At 42.1% G+C, this 16,665-nt stretch overlaps 1 protein-coding gene and 1 long non-coding RNA gene across 10 annotated transcripts in view; one reads left to right on the top strand and one right to left on the bottom strand.

Moving 5' to 3' along the window:
• The window catches only part of LOC107383535 (piezo-type mechanosensitive ion channel component 2), a 151,287-nt gene that overhangs the window by 90,837 nt on the left and 43,785 nt on the right, over nucleotides 1–16,665 (bottom strand). For all 9 annotated transcript variants that reach the window (XM_054746758.2, XM_054746779.2, XM_054746762.2 and 6 more), the window contains exons 5-7: nucleotides 14,336–14,498; nucleotides 9,131–9,404; nucleotides 7,417–7,630 (exon numbers count right to left, since the gene is read on the bottom strand). In XM_054746758.2, coding sequence (XP_054602733.1) covers nucleotides 7,417–7,630; nucleotides 9,131–9,404; nucleotides 14,336–14,498 — 651 coding nt within the window. The remainder of the gene's footprint in view (nucleotides 1–7,416; nucleotides 7,631–9,130; nucleotides 9,405–14,335; nucleotides 14,499–16,665) is intronic.
• LOC129164948 (uncharacterized) lies at nucleotides 480–1,602 on the top strand. Its single transcript, XR_008564417.1, has 2 exons — nucleotides 480–710; nucleotides 1,419–1,602. It is a non-coding gene; the product is annotated as an uncharacterized lncRNA (long non-coding RNA).

Below are 16,665 nucleotides of genomic sequence, written 5' to 3'. Positions count from 1 at the left end.
TCCTCTGTATCGACGTGAGCAGAAGTTTGAAACATCGCCCCCTCTAACTTGGTCTGTTTGCTTTGAGGATTTGTATTTGTAATAAGAGTAAATATTTATAAGCATACAGAAACTGGCCCAGAGTCAGAGGAGTTTGGTTGTGGGGAGAAACTCCTGGGCCCTGATTCATCAAACATTCGTAGAAACATTCCTATGAACAAAATTTAGAACGTTCGTACGAACCGGTCAAGAACCTGATTTATGAAACATGAAGTGGCCTCTCTCCTACGCACGTTCCTCCGCAGTCATCCCACCTGTGCATACCCCATAGACTGTACATATACTGGACAATTCGATTCCATAGGCTTCAATAACACGTTATCTGTCCATAATGGGAGGTGTCCACCACCGCCATTTTGACCGTGTCACAGGTTCCGTCCAGCCCAGACAATTCCATAAAAGGGAAGAGAGGAGGCGCTGAGGGTGTGGCTGTAAGGCTGGGCTCGAGTGACGACACCCAGGCGAACTAGCTACGAGCTAACCTGAAGCTAACCCTGGCTAACCCAAAGCTAAAGCGGAGGTGGGAGCCGAGCTAACGGATGTAGCCACCTAGCTTCAACCCAACCGGAGCTAACTGGAACACCCATCGACCTGAACCTCACACGGAGTTTAGGTGGAGGTTTTCTGCGCCTGTTCGTGAGAAGTACCTGTATTAAAAAAGTTTTAAATCGGTAAGTTTATAATTTATTTCCGTAATGAATACATTTTGCTTTGAGCAAGTTTTCAGTACAGTTTTTTTCGGCGCTATCACTCCTGAGTCGCACCAGCCATTAAATGTATCATGAAGAAGAGAAAATATATTTAAGTCGTATTTTGGGGGGACATTTTATTATCTTTCTTACAAAATCCGAGACCAAGCGTTTAACATTGCAACACAAGCACCGGTAACCATAACAGAATGAACAGCCAGCAGAGGAGAGGATGGCGGTGTTTCAAACCCTCCCGGCCGGCGTGTAGAGCTCATTCCTGGGCTGGAGCCGGCCCTCAGCACCCCGCCACAGGCTCTAACAGATGCTGGCGGTGTTTCATATATTTCCAAAACGTAATACTTGTTTGTATCTTGTACAGCCAGCTAGCCTTTATTCTGGACTCAGTACAATTTACCAAAAGTAAAGAGACATTATACAGATGAAGTAAGCACAAGATAACTTACTGGAAGACACAGAGTTATCATCAGAACCAGAACAAGAGCCTGATAACAGTCATGTGAAAATAACAGTTAAAAAGTATGTATGTATAATAGAAATAAAAATATATTAGAATTAGTGTAACTCACTGTGATCCAAACAATAAATCAGCCATAGCTGATTAGTAAATATGACATGAGGTTTGGGAGTTTTTAAGTTTCATTCTTTTATTAAATTTTTTTTCCTCCATAGCCATTTGGATCATTGGGGACAGCTGAGTGAGGCGTGGTGCCCAGAGAGCTGCAGAGACAACCTTGGCCTCCCTGACGTCTGTGTCTCCTGGTTCGGTTGGGGCGGACCATCGACATACATACATGTGCCGACACTGTGCCCTGTTTTATAAAATGTAGTGTTAAAAATAAATGTTTTTGCTCAATTACTGGAATTTCTTTGGTTAAGACAAAAGTGAGGAATAATCATTTACAAGTTATTTGTACAACAGGCCCATTTTAAATCCCAACAGTTTCTTAGCAGACAATAGAAATGTGTTCTTTACTAACTTTACTTGGTTTGAAAATCTTACTAAAATAAACTTGAGTGCCGTATTGCAAAACCCAATCATACTTGTTATGTAAACATTAGCTTTGAAGATATTTTTTACAGATATATATTTGTGTGCAACAAAAACCAAACTTAAATAATTTGTCATTCTTTATTGAAAAACAACAAAATACAGGTATACAGAAGTGTGGGAAAATGATAATGTGAAAGTATTGCACTATAAATGAAGTGAGATGAGATGAAGGTGAGATGAAGGTGGACGCCAGCGGGCTGGACGCCGGACGAGGAAACCTGGAGACGGATCGCTCAGACAGGAAGGGAAGAGCTTCCTCTTACCTTGATGGAATTAAAGTTAGCCGTCGTCTGAACGCCCAACCGTACGGTCTGAGGTCAAAGGTCACAGGAAACACACACCAGTCAGCAGTCATACAGATGCATAAAGATAACTGTAGCCATGGCAACCAGCTGACATGTCCCCACTTTCACCAGCACCTGGTGCCTGCCGGGTCACCTGAATTCCTGTGTGATGTCAGCACGGTCGGCCGTGACTGCTGCCATCAGAGGTGACCTCTGATCAGCTGAATGAACTCACCTTCCAGGGTGACGCCGTGTTAAGAGTCGGCTTCGTCCTGTAAACAAACAAACAAACAAACAAATGAGTGGTAACATAAACACCACGTCTGGTTCTGGTTGAGGCGGAGGACAACATGCACCTTTCCAGGAGCAGAACCCAGATGTTCTTGTGGCTACAAACAGAGACGAGCAGAGTTAACAAACCAGGAAGTGAGAGGGACCAGCTGCTGCAGACAGGTGACGCTCACCTGAGCCTGAACCATAGGAGCCTCCTCAGCCATCAGACCTTCTGACTCCAGTTCAGATGCCACCTTGTTGATGTCCCTCAGGCGGGACTCGTTGGCCTTCAGGTCCTGCAGGACAAAAGCACCTGCTGATTATCTTGTTGCTGTCGGGTTAACAGGTCTGGTGTTAGAACGTGGTGGATAAGAATGTTCTGACGGGCCGAGGGCTCTGAACTCACCCTGCAGGACTGGGCCTGCTCCTTCAGGGCCTGGATGCTGCTGCCATAAGCCGACAGGTCCGACATCAGGGCCTCGTGCTTCTTCAGGAGAGCCTGTGGAGCAGAACATCAGAACCTTCAGCTCTTCTGACACAAGTGGAGCTTTCTCGCAGCGATGGTCCAATCGGATCCGCCACCGTAAAACAAACCCTGCTCAGTTCACCGCAGACGCAGCTCTGCGGGTGTTTAGTGGAAAAGCGTGAGCCTTCTGCCGGCTGCCACGTGTCATGGCTGCTCTGCAGCGGGAACACACATCACAGCTTGTAAACCGTTTGAAATAAGAGCGACGGGAACACGTTTGTCATCACTTCCTGTGCGAGGCCAGCACTTCTACCCCTAACCCATGAGACGCTCAAACGAGCAACGACGTCTGGTAGACAACCGAAGGAAATGACAAATACAGAAACACTAATTATGAAGGACTGGAAAGAGAGCAAAGAAAAGCGATTGGAGTTTCTCAGGAAGGGACTTCCATACCTCGGCCAAGTCCTCGTCTTTCCCTTAGTCTGGACTTCCAACGATGGGCTCCTTCTCCCTCATCCAGGACTCGGCCTCATTAGCATCCGCAAAGTACTGCTGGGCCTGCAGAGAGTCCTCCAGGTCCTGCCTCCTCTGGGACGCCTTGGCCTTTAGCGTGTCCCAACGTCCATGAAGCTCTGACAGCTTAGTCTTCACCTCCTCACCAGCGAAGTGACCTGGACCCAAAAAAAGTGAGCCAGAACCTGCAGACACCTCAGAAACATGTCAGGACCAGACCTGCTCTACCTTCCTCCACCATGGTCTCTCCTTTCTGGGTGACAGCCTTGATGCGAGGTTCATGACCTGTGATCTCAGCCTGCAGAGCCTGGTGCTTCTTCAACAGGTTCTGGACACCAATCAGGTCCTTCCCTGAGGACACATGTTAGAGTTCAGCATTATGCAGTAGACAGACCAGTTTAACCCAGGGGTTTCTTTCTTCTACAATCTGCTCTTTAACTGTATTATTTCCTGCTATTTCAGCTGTTAACTTTATTTTTTCTCCAAGTGTTTTTCTCCCCAGAAGAAGCTACAACGATGTTCTGCTGAGCTGTGGTGGCCTCATGGAGGGGGCCATCGGCTAGCACACTGCTGCTAACCACTTAAACATTCTCCCTCTCCTGATAGTAACATTTTACTTTCTTTGATGTTGGACGTGCTAATACTAGTTTACCCGTTTAATTATAGATTCACTAGGATAAATACAATAAAGTTTATCTCTTGCCAAATAGAATATTTACTGTGGCGAGCCCGTGAAGAGGTGTAGGAGAATGCGACAAATTTGTCTGTTAAAAAGTCTGTTATGTACAAAAAACAATATCATCACACTATTTTGGACCGATACATGACGGTCAGGTCCAGCTTGGGGAGAAAATATGACACGTCTTTCAGGATGGACTTCATCTTTGGTAGCTGGCGAAGCCGGGAAAAGCAGGATCTAACCACCTGGCTAATGTGGGAGTCCATCCGCATCTCTGGGTCCAAAACCACCCCCAGGTTAGTGATGGTTGGCTTCACTAAGCTGCAAAAACAGGGTTGCAGGACAGGACTAACTGCAGTGGGAAAGGGAGGAACAAATATTCCAGTTATAAATATTAAATATTTGAACAAATAAATATTTGTTAAAAGGAAGAAACTGATGATGACTTTAAGATTAGAGGAATGTTCTAGAACGGGTCTGGAACCAACGATGGCCCTTTGTATCAAATTTGGATTAAAAAAATAGCTCATGATTTTATTTATGGATGGAATAAAAATACAGGTTGTAAGCATCTTCTCAGTATCTTCATGTTGCACGACTTTCCACAGCAGAAGGACACAAAAACTGCCAGAATTATGATTAGAAAGATTTACGTTTTAATCTCAGAATCCCAACTTTTCCCAGAATCTTCACATTATTCTATGAATTCAGAGAAAATATACATTTTTCAGAGGTCTCGCTCCCCTGTTGTGGATATTTCTCAAAATTCAACCATTTTTTCTTTTTAAAAGCTTTAGTAAGAGTTTGGACTCTAAACAAGTTTTACTTTGCAGACTGCTTGTCTACACCTTCATCAGATCTGCTCATAATAAAACATTTGGGTTATATTTAATGCCCAGGAAGATGCTCTTCCTGGGCATTAAGTTATCAAAAACAGATAAAAGTATTTTTTACCATAATTTTAACTGCTATCAGCTGATAAAAATAATAAAAAACAGCCTGATCATTAAAGGGGTGTAAGTGAAACCGCGCGGATCACACAAACCATCATGCTGTCTATATGACTTTGAAAATATATAGTTTAATTACAGTTTGATTTATTTGACATCTGTATAATGTTTATTATTTTGTTTTTTCCCCCTAAATGCCTAACGTTTTAGTTTTACATGAATATTAGTCATTCATCACAATACATAAAGTTACACATTTTAAATTTTAATAGGGGAAGACTGCAGGAGGGAGCGGTAAAATACAGAAATCCCCAGCAAAAACAAGAAACTTTACGAGTCTGATGAACCCGCTGGAGTTCCTTCAGCAGGCCTGGTGGCAGCTACAACGGCCCAGTGGCTGTGCTTGGTCAATGTTATCGAGCTCAGTCCGGCTCGGCCGTGAACGAGCCGAGGCGACATCCTGCTCTGCTTAAGAAGAGGTGTTATTTTCCGCTTCAGAAGAAGCGTCCGTGTTTTACGCTTTCTCAGAGACATGTCACGTTGCTAAGTTGTTAGCGCCGCGCGCTAACACGTCAATAGTGCAGCATAGCCTGCTGGAGGTTTTAAGGGTTCAGATGAAAACACCCTACCACTCAGGCTGCTTACACATCGATATTAAGTTGTCGCTGTTGCGCTCACGCCGTAATACAGTATTAGATGCGGTTAGTCAGACATGAAAAACTCCACGAGCGGTCAGACCGCGCAGCAGCTAGGCGCAGCAAGTAGGCGCCGGATCGGTCAGGCTGCCCGGCCTGACCGCTGGGGATTACCGGATGGAAGAATGGACACAGAAGTCTCCCTCTTAGCGCTCCGTCATATTTCAACCCATTTTTATCTTAAATGCACTGGGTTTTACCCTATTACCCATCTAAATATGCCCTATTAATTATTTTACCGTATTTTACATTTAAATTTCATGGTTAAACAGTACATGCTACATGTTAAACTGATAGTTAGCTAGCTACTTCGGTAAACTCAGCTAGTTTAAAGGTGGCAGTGACATAAAATACGAATATAGATTTTAACTTACCGAAAAAAATGAAGTGGAGACTCCTTGGACGCTCTATTAGTGCAATTAATACCACTGCAAGTCATTTTGTCCAACAATTGCACCAATAATATCCAAAGAAGAATACACAAACACAGAGACTCAAAATGCCGGAGCAGTTTCCAAGCCAGACCGAGGCTGTACTGAGGCCTTTCCACGGAGCTAGCTCTGTGGTCACGTGGGTCTGAGGCGGCGGTCACGTGTGTCGGATGCTCATTAATTATACAGAATTTTAGGCTTTCAATACACTTAAACAGAAGAGTGAGAAAAAAATTCACCCCCCTCAGAGTTGTCATGAGTATAAACTAGATAATTTAGACAAAAAACATGTTTTGGCACCAGGCTGTAAACATGTTTATTTCTGCTGTGAAATCGGCATTTTTAACATGGGAGTCAATGAGGATTTGCTCGCTTCTGGCACCAGCCTCCAGCGGATGAGGGTGGAACTGCAATTTTTCTTACTTCCGGGATGGGACCATTTTCTGAGCGGCATTGTGGGGGCTTGGCATACCCAGATGCTCGTGTCTGTTTCAGTCATTTACAGAAACGCCTTCAATTAACCATATTTGGTCACACTACATCCTCAGCTCATTAGAGGGTTCCCTGCGTTCTACACGAAGAAAAGAAACAAAGAAAGCTTTGTTGCGAGATGGAAGTACCAGCTACCAAAGTGCAAAAGAACCAAACAAGTTGCAGAAGTTGTTAACGTGGTCGGGACAGATAACGGGGGTCATTTACATTTTATGTTTAAGGAGAAGTTCTTGTTGGAGTTAGTTCTATTTCGAAACGTTGTCTGAGAGTGCAGCCTCTTCTGAGCTGTCATTCAGTCTGGTTGCCTTGGCAACGCATGCATGATTGGGGAGCAGAGGAGGCTCTGGGGGGGTTCTCGTACATGCATATGTATAAGAAACTATCTTTCATATATCACATCTGAAGCTAAACCACAAAGCGCTTCACATGGACAAAAGTATAATTAAATTTAATTAATTAAAAATAATAATTCAATTAAAAATGATTAAAAACATAAAATGGGAAGAGTAAAAATTGTGATTACAAAATAACACTAAATCATCCATTCTACAATGTCAGATTCCCGCCGGTCACGGGTGTTTTAGCGCCTTTAAAGAGACACAGCTGTTTTTCCACCAAAACTATTATTATTGGTTAAAATCATTTGTGGATGAGGAACACTCGTGGACGACTGAGACCTTCAGTGTTGCGGTTACCTCCGTTTTACCACTAGACGCTGTTCGTACTCCTGGTCTGAGAAGAATACTACACATATGCATGCATTTGTTCCTACAAATACGCACAAATTTGTGCGTAAGTATGGTTGATGAATGAGGCCCCTGGAGTCTGACCTGATGTAGCTGTCCTCTGGATGGATGGAATCCTGAAAGAACTGGAACTGGTACAGGTAGAGGACTATGAGATGGCCAGCGCTGAAGATGGCCATCAGGACGCACATGCAGCTGAAGATGAGCGTGTTGAAGGTCCGGCGGAGAGACCACCAGGTGCACAGGAACAGGAAGATGGAGAAGTAAACAAAAGAGGTCAGCGAGGGCAGCATGATCCCTGTAAATAAAACATAACAGCAAATAGAGACACGAGGTTAAATTCAGACAGCAGATCTCACCCCTCCCCAAAAGTCAGTCTTCTCGGGTTATTTCTGCTAATCTTCAACATTTATATCCAGTTAGCTAAAGATGTGGGTTATCATGTCAGTTTAGACGTCCTATACATCTTCCCTGGTCAGCACCTCTGCACAGATGTGAGTCTTTTTTTCACAAAATTGTATCCATTATTCTTCAAGTTTCTTCCTGGTAAGTCATTTAGCCCAAGGGGTCCAGAACCTTATTTTTAAAAGTGATAAAATTGTTTTATTGTGATATATTTAACCCTAACTCTAGAAATAGCACCAGGGGCCACTCAAAATACCTCTGAGGGCCACAAAAGGCCCCCGAGCTGCACTTTTGACATGCATGATTATCTGATGGAGTCAGAGTGTTACACATATCTATCAGTTTAAAAAGTCTATTTAAAGATATTTGAGAAGAAACGTGTCACTAGAGAGCAAACAAAGACTTAGCTACATAAGTAAATAAGGTATTTTTACACAGTACCTTTACAACGCTGTTTAAAATTTAGTAAATCTCTAATGAAAGCATTTTCTACACACATTTGGACTATTATAGACAATAAAGTCACTAAATAAACTTTGCAAAAGAGTTTTTGATTTGAGGCTGAAATACTATCAGGAAAAATCATTAAATCCAAGATGACCTTTGATCCACTTGGAGCTTAATGGAAAGCTCTTAAAAAAGTTTTCAGCTGAACAGAGAGCTGGTATAAGATGGAAACAAATAAAATAAAAGCTTCTCTCGCTGAAGAAGCAGCTCACAGCCAGGCCGGGACAGTAAAAGTGCTGAGAGGAGCTTCCTGAGCTATAAAATGGATGATAAACTTTAAAATAATCCATCCAACATTCCGTTTGTTCAACTTATTGTTTAGTTTGAGGAAACTGAATTTCAGAATGATGAAGTGTGATATTTACCCCTGAAAATGACGGTGTGTATTTGCCCTGACGACAGGGGGCAGTACAAACCTAAATCTAAATCTAAATTGTTGTTCTAGTAAGACTTTACCAACGGATGGCCATTAGGGTCAAAAATCCCTGGAAGTGCAATTTTCGAACGAGTACTTTGTCAGATTGTTCAACCTCCAGCAAAATGACAAACACATCAGACTCCCTCTCATCACTGGGAACAAGTGAAGAGGTAAACGTGTAAAACAACAACGGTTCTGAATGGTGAAAGCTTTGTAACTGCTTGTTACAAATCAGTAAATGTGTTTTGTCCTCACAGGCTCCCGTAGAAGGAAACATGGCATCTAATATGGCGTTGCCCAGAGACTTAGACCTGCTCCCGTGTATTTTAGACCAGATTTTTATGGTTATATGTTACAAAGCCGCCAATATTTTTTAACATCTGGGCATCATTTCAATCTTTTTCATCATTTCAATGGATTCCCAGATATTAAAGGTATAAACTACACATTAAATCCTGAAAACCTCACCTGTCATGCCCAACAGTACAGTGACCACCACCTTCCCCGCTGTGGTGATCAAGTTCCCGATGACCTCCTTCACTTTGGAAGCCACCTCCGCCACCATTCGCAGAATCTTCATCTTTGTACTCTCTCTCGCCTCCTCCTCTTCTTCCTCGTACTCTTCCTCCTCGTCTCCATAAAGCTCCTCGTTGTCTTCGTCCTCCTCTGCCTCGTAGCCAGCCTCCAGGTCCTCCTCCAGCAGAATGTCGTCGTCATCAAGGCTGGGTTTCTCCTCCTCATCCTCACAGGTGGATCACAGAGACACAAAGTGTTAATGAGAGGGGGTCAGCGCTCTCCATGGTGCTGAACGCTGTCTCCTACAGGTAGCTTCTGTGCTCTAGGAGCTCATTTTCTACATACCTGACCATATTTCTGGTTAGGTGCTTTTATTGGCTGCTATTCCTAAGCAGTTTGTCCCTCTTCTCTTACAAGCTCAGTAAACAGAGGAACATAATAAGTCAGCTGTTCAACAGGACGCATTAAACACCAAACATCCAGAAAAACAGGATGTTTGTATTCTTTTCTCAGTCGACACATCAGGCTGTGTAAATTCATCTCTGGTGTTTTCCACCAACGAGGGAGCTTAACCATCTGTGCCCGCCGAAGCACTCGAAGCAAAATGTGGATTTAATTAAGACCGAGTCATAAAGGGAAGGCAGGACTTGGCAGAGGATGGAGGCCGTTTTCCAAATCATCAACTCTCACAAGTTTCTCTACTCAAAACTTTGGTTGTTTGTAGTTGGTGAGGACAGAAGATCCAGCAGGAAAAGAGACAGTTAGTGTTTTTATGGCTGAATAAAAGCAGGTGCTGTTTGCTTGAAATGTGAACCTTCAAGTGATGCATTTAAATGTGCTTTTTTAATCAGGAAAATGCATCAAAATGAGGAGTTTCCAGCAGTTTTGAAAAAAGTGTTGTTTGTGCAGCTAAAGTTTGGACCGGGTTGAGCATACGGATCAGCACTGCAGAAGCAGAAATAGATCAAAAGCTCTGAGTTTTTACTAAAATATGTTGACAAGTGAGTGATTTTATTTTGTAAGAGCAATTTTCTGACTTTCTGTCCAACTTCACTCCAAATCCTCAAGAAAAATCAACAATTCCTAACCTATCTGAGGCCAACTACAGCAAAAACAAAGTTTTTGGGGGGAAATTTTAGGAAAAATGTATCTAAAATTTTATTTATTCTATTTTTTATGAGTTGCTCTTTTTAGACATTAGGGTGCACCATGATACCTAATTGTTTTAAAGGAAGTCATTTATTCTAATAACTGTCTATAAATATGGGTAGTAATGTAATAGATCTGATTTCCTCTTGTATTTAAATATTTATTTTAATCTGTTTATAATTTTTTTGTCCTCGTGATTTTTATCTTGAGAGGCACTTTATAATCCTGCATCCTACATCCTGCTCTGCGCTGTGTGGGAACACAGCGCTGCTACCTTTATCCTTTTGCATACGCTGTGGAAATTACTACTTATGATAATTAACTGCTATTGAAATAGATACCTTCACGTGGATTACTTTACAATGATCAAAAGCTATTTGACTTAACCAACTTCTCAGCATGGGATCCTGTCTTCACTGGCGTGGGGAAATGCTTCCTCACTCCTGCCTTCATCTGGAACATTGAACAGTCTTCCTTCTTCCTTCAAGAGTCCATCATGTCGATGATTGCACAATGTCAAGTGGTTTCCTTCTGCCACTGTCCATTGTGAAAGGGGAGACTGTAGCGTTATGGATGACCGTCTTTCTGGGACAAAGTTCACGTTCCAGCTAGGTCACAGCTGGGTCAAGATATAACCTTTATCCACAGAAAAAAGCCATCAGGAGCCGGAGTGTCTGAAGAATAATCATCAGCCTGACTGTTTATCTGTGTCCATGCCAAGATGAGGGACATCTTCAACTATTATCAAATAACTTAATAAAAGCTTATTATTATTAAGGTTTATAATAATCATCATAAATAATCATCCTTTTCATATTAAATATATTTTAATTAATGAAATGACTTATTAACCTTTGGATGATAATAATTATTATTTATGATAATCAGTAATGTTTATTCAGTAACCAGAAGATGCCTTTGCACGTGTCCAGCTCATGCAGGATTCACTTCAAGGTAAATGCTTCACATTGACCCACATTTCCAGCTTCCTATCAGGAGAGGGGCGTGTTCTGAGGTTTTTGTGAAAATCAAGAGCTTTTGCAGCTTAGAGTCAGTTCTTGAACCAAGCTGATGCTTTTCGTGGCGACGAGAGCATCCCGAGGATTAGGGTTGGCCGCCCAGCCTCAACACAGCTGTTCTGTCACGTCGACAGGATAGCCTCGAATGAACGCACCTGTAACTGCAGCTAACGCTAAGAAAGCCTAAGAACCAGCTAACGCTAAGAGATTCCTTAAGAATCTGCCTGGACGCAAAACCAATTTTTCCTGTGCACCTGACGTCAACTCTTGGACCAGAGTGTCGGTAACTTTGTCATCTGCCGGACCAGAGTGCCCCAAGCTGACAGCTCCCCAGACCTCCGGATCCAACCAGAGGGTCGACTAATAGGTGAGGTGGAACACAGAAGGCGTCTGTATGCGTTTATTTATATCCAAGAATCCAAGGTTAGCTGCAAACCAACGCTTCACCCAGAACTACTCTCTCTCTCTCTCTGAAAGAAAGCTCTGAGAACTTCATTCACGCATCCAAACTCACCATTCTCAAATTAGTTTTCCGTCCAACACAGGGGTTTGCTTTTAAACAAGTTTTATATCAAAGCTGTTAAAAATTGTCATTTAAATTGCCATCCATGAATTGTCATTTTATAATTGTCGTTTCAAATCTTTAAGTTTAAAATTGTTAGTAATAAAATTTCTTCATTTTTAGACTTGCCTCATTATTGAAACGAAACACAGAAAAGGTATAATATTTCTGGTTAACTGACAGCAAAGATCCTAGCTTCTGATTCAAAATAACTTTTGCTATTAAATTTAATTATCTAAATTAAACATTAATCTTTGGATTAAATTAGATCAAACAGGTTGATGTATGAACTTAGATCGATATATGAGTATCCGGGATATTTATATAGATGATATAAGCTTCATAGGTTAATTGGATCGGTCATTTTGGGAATCTCCACTGAATAGCAACAGAGCTGTTTTCAGTATGCAGATAACTCTACAAAATCATTTCTTCTTCTTTTATAATTCACAGTGTGGCATAAAATCTGCCTAAATAAATATGTTTGTAGAGAAACAGGGAGTAATAATAAAAATTATTTTATTTTTAAATTATTTAGATTTTGTTAGTCTACAAATTGTGTTGAGGAGATATTGTTAAAAATGGCTGACTTCAGAGGTGCAAATAATAAAAGAGTGTGAAAATATTAACCCCCAAATTCCACTACCTCCGCTACGGTCCGCCCCCGCCTTCCGCAGCCGCTCGCTTCCGAACTCAATTTTTACTGGTACACGCTCTACAACGGCTCCGCTCCGGTGCGGAGACCTGAGGTGGGCAAACAAGCATGAGCGGGATTTTCGAGATCTTGCGATACAGTCCGAGCAATAAACGCGGAAGGTAGATCTAAACACCCGTTGTGTGGGAGAAGCATCGGCATGAACTGTTTAATCTGCCCATCATTTGTGTTGAGAGATCAGCAGTGTTTGGATCAACAAAGTGTGACTACTTTGATAGTAGAAACTGTATTTATGGCTTACTTTTGTGCATTTAAACTTCAGCCGCCATTGATAGTTGTTAAAAGTTGTTAAACCTGTGCATATGAAACAAAAAAAGCATTTTGTTTATCGATTTATTGTGAAAAACGGAAGTTATGCTTGCTCCTTTTCCTGTTGGGCAGTTGTGATTTCTGTCCATTTACTGCGGAGGTGCTCCGGCGTCCGGCGAAAATAGGATCGATTCTATTTTTGCCGGACGCCGGAACAGAGGGCGGCGCACGGCGCCGCACTGCCGGAGCACGGCCTCAGTAGTGGAATTGCTCTGATTGACTACAACGGGACCGATTTTGCTCCGGCGTTCGTGTCGCAGCGGAGCGGAGGTAGTGGAATTTGGGGGTAAGGAGCGGCAACAAGAGGGCATGACCTAGTTTACTACCGAGTCAATAATGAGAAGAGTCAATGGCACAAGTAATACTCATCGATGTGCATTAAATCTACAGCTGCAACGCAAAGTCAACAGAAAAATAACATCATTGTGTTCAAGCTGAAGAAATGGTATATTTATGTGAGGTTACATTGCAATTTTTTTATCTTTATTCCTCTATATTTGTTTAATTTTACGTATTTTCTTTTATTTTGACACAAAAATATTCGGAAAAACCATCTTGTGGAAATTGCATGTTTGGGATAAAAAGCAAACACCTTTGAAGACTGTTTAGCAGACGCCTACGTCCTTAAATCTCGAGCGAGTTTGAATCTGAATGTTTACTTCAGGTTTTTGTGGCCAAACAGACTGAAACGTTTCCTCCTCGTGTTTATTCTTCTCTTGAGTTCAGTACAAATAAATGTCTCCTTAAATGCAGATTTCCAGATGTTTTATAACGATGCACACTTTAGCCCACACCTTCACAAGCTTCACTTGTTTCGCTTTATATGGTCCAGATTTAAAATTTAACCCTTTTTGTAGTTTTCTCAATAGTTTTTATGCAAAGTTATTGTTTCTGAAAATGCATGCTAAATATAATGAGGTGATAAAAGATATAATCACACAAAACAGTTTATAAACATCATCTAAGCCATGATTTTACATTTAAAAATAATAAATGTTGCCAGGTTGCTTTTTGAAGACGTGTTTGAATGAAATAATTTAGCCAAGCACCCTTCAATGTGCTTAACGCCAGTTAAGTTAAACATTATAGAAGCACAATTTTGGTGATTTTAAGTTATTTTTATATAAAATTAACAAGGCAGCAACAGGAGGGCACAACCTCTTCAGGTTAAGAAAACTGATACTTGATTTTAGTGAAAATCTAAATTTATCAAAGAAAAATACAAAACACAGGCGGTTTTCTTCTTCTACGACTTAAAGGAATCATAAAGTTTTATGTCATGTATCCATAGATGCTGTTTAATGGCGCTCATGTTTTTGCTTTATGTACCGCATTAGTAACTGTTGCATGACTTCCCAAACGCTGTTTCATGAGTCGGACACCTCAGCACAAATGAGACCCACTTCTTCCTCTGCCTCGAAGTCTGCGTTGTCCAGGGCCATGTCCTCAGGTGGCCTCTTCTGGACCAGACTGCGACACACCAGCCAGATGGCCAGGCCGGCCACGAACATGCCGATGTCGGGGATGAACACCCGGATGCCGTTCCCTGCGTCTGCGCCGATCACGCTGGGGAAAAATGACAAAAACAAAGGATGAAAACTGATCCGCTTTTCCTGGAAGCACAAACAGTACCTTACTAATACATTTTTTATGTATAGTTTTAGTTTACTAGTACATGTTCGTAATAACTGTAAACAATTCATACATTGTATTTGTGGATATTTATAATGAAAAAAGTATGTTTCACAAATGCTCAATGTGGTAATCAGAATCAAAATCTGAATCTACTTTATTGTCATTTCTCCAGCATCCTGAAGCACAGAATGTATAACAATACAAGGAATACAAGGTGTTAGTCTGAAATGTTCATTATAGCAACTCTAGATTCATTATACAGAGGAAAAGATTTAGCTCAATATTTGGCAAGAAACAGGTCTGTTTGGTATCTTTCCCACCCTTAATTATTGTGTAATTAACACTCATTAATTTTTAAGTGCTGCAGATTACTTAAAGGTGTAATATGCAAGAATGGCGCCCTGTGGTCAAATTGGATAACAGTGCATTTGCCCAAGCAATGAAATCACTCTCACTCCCTTTCCACGTGTTTCATGGCTGTTGCTATGGGTCAGCACCAGAAAATTCTAGATGACAAAGACGAGTCATATACAGTAAGTTGATAAGTAGGTAAATACAATGTTATGTCTGGTGTTGGCGCTCGAGTGTTTAACGTAGGGAGCGCTTACTGTGTTTCCCCTACATAGGCTCAGGTGTGGTGCTGCCAAACAGTCCACGCTCGTTGGTTAAAAAGGTAGTTTCGGGGGGCGCTGTTGAGCTGGCGATGGAGTGAGATGTGTTTGTTTGAGCTCCCGTCGAACTTCTTTCGTTATTTCTTTATTTTAAATTAATATGCGCACAATATATTTAACAATCGACTAATCTGTTCTGAAAACATTTCCAGAGCTTAGAGAAATTTGAGTGAATGGCGACGAATCTGCCTAAATTTCAATACACTGGAGCAGCGAACACGAGGCCCAACACCGCCGGGAGCCACACTGCTACCAGCACCGCGGCAAGAGCATCTCCACCACAGCTACGGTCAGCTAACGTTAAATCAGAGATGGACGCCAAGTCCCTGAAGTCGGAGATTCTGCTCTCGCTGAAAACTGAAATTTCAGCGGTGATAAAATCAGAAATGAAGAACGCACTGGCCGACAACTTAAACTTCCTTAAAAACGAGCTACAGGCGTTGAAGGCAGAAGTTAAAAACAGCATGGCAGTAGTTCACTCTGAGATTGACCAAGTAAGAACCACAGTCTGAGACATGGAGACCGGATTGTCAGCATGGTCAGATGAGGTGGTGACTTTACAGACCACAGTGAACACCCTGAGGACGGAGGTGGCAGAGCTCCGAGACAAATGCGAGGACATGGAGGGAAGAGCGCGTCGGTGTAACATCAGGATACTGGGAGTGCCTGAGACGTCTGGTTCAAACTCCACGACAGAGGTTTCAAAGCTGCGACGAGAGGCGCTGCAGCTGGACAAAGATGTGCTCATTGATCGAGCACACAGAAGTCTGGCTCCAAGGAAACCCGGCGGGAAACCACGAGCGATTGTGGCCAAACTTCACTATTTCCAAGACTGTGCTGAGGTACTGAACTGGGCGCGTGTCCGTGCCCTACTTCGGTACAACGGAGAGTCAATAGCTATCTTCCTGGCTTATACTACAAGAGTCGCCAAAGCCAGAGCTGCGTTCACTGAGATTAGAAAGTTGCTCCGTAATCGGAAGAATGTCCTGTTTGGCATACTATTCCCAGCCCGCTTTCGTGTTACACACAACGGGGAAGAAAAGGAATTCACCGATGCAGATAAAGCGATGACCTATGCGAGGAACCACATAATTCCCGCAGAGGAGCGTGAGTGAGACTGTTCTTGTGTTTTCAACTGTTTTGACAGTACTTTATTTGTTTAAAATGGCTGCAGTCAGTGGACTAAGGTCACTGTTGTTCGAATGTTAAGTTTCACCAGTTGAAGCTGTTAATGTTTTTTCTTTGCTCCCCTTGTCAGTGTTGATCACCCGCATTCATAAGTTTACTGTAGCCCAATAGCTCTTTGTTTTTCTTAAAAGGTTGCCTTATAGAGAAAGGGTCCGTCTTATGACATATATTTCTGTTGATTACACCGTTTTTTATTCTATATTTTTTATTTCAACGCATAGCAGATGCTGTAACACCAT

The sequence above is a fragment of the Nothobranchius furzeri genome, chromosome 11, assembly GCF_043380555.1.
Source record: "Nothobranchius furzeri strain GRZ-AD chromosome 11, NfurGRZ-RIMD1, whole genome shotgun sequence".
In the NCBI taxonomy this organism is placed as follows: domain Eukaryota; kingdom Metazoa; phylum Chordata; class Actinopteri; order Cyprinodontiformes; family Nothobranchiidae; genus Nothobranchius; species Nothobranchius furzeri.
The sequence above is the reverse complement of the archived record's forward strand: the minus strand, read 5'-3'. Positions and strand labels throughout refer to the sequence as shown.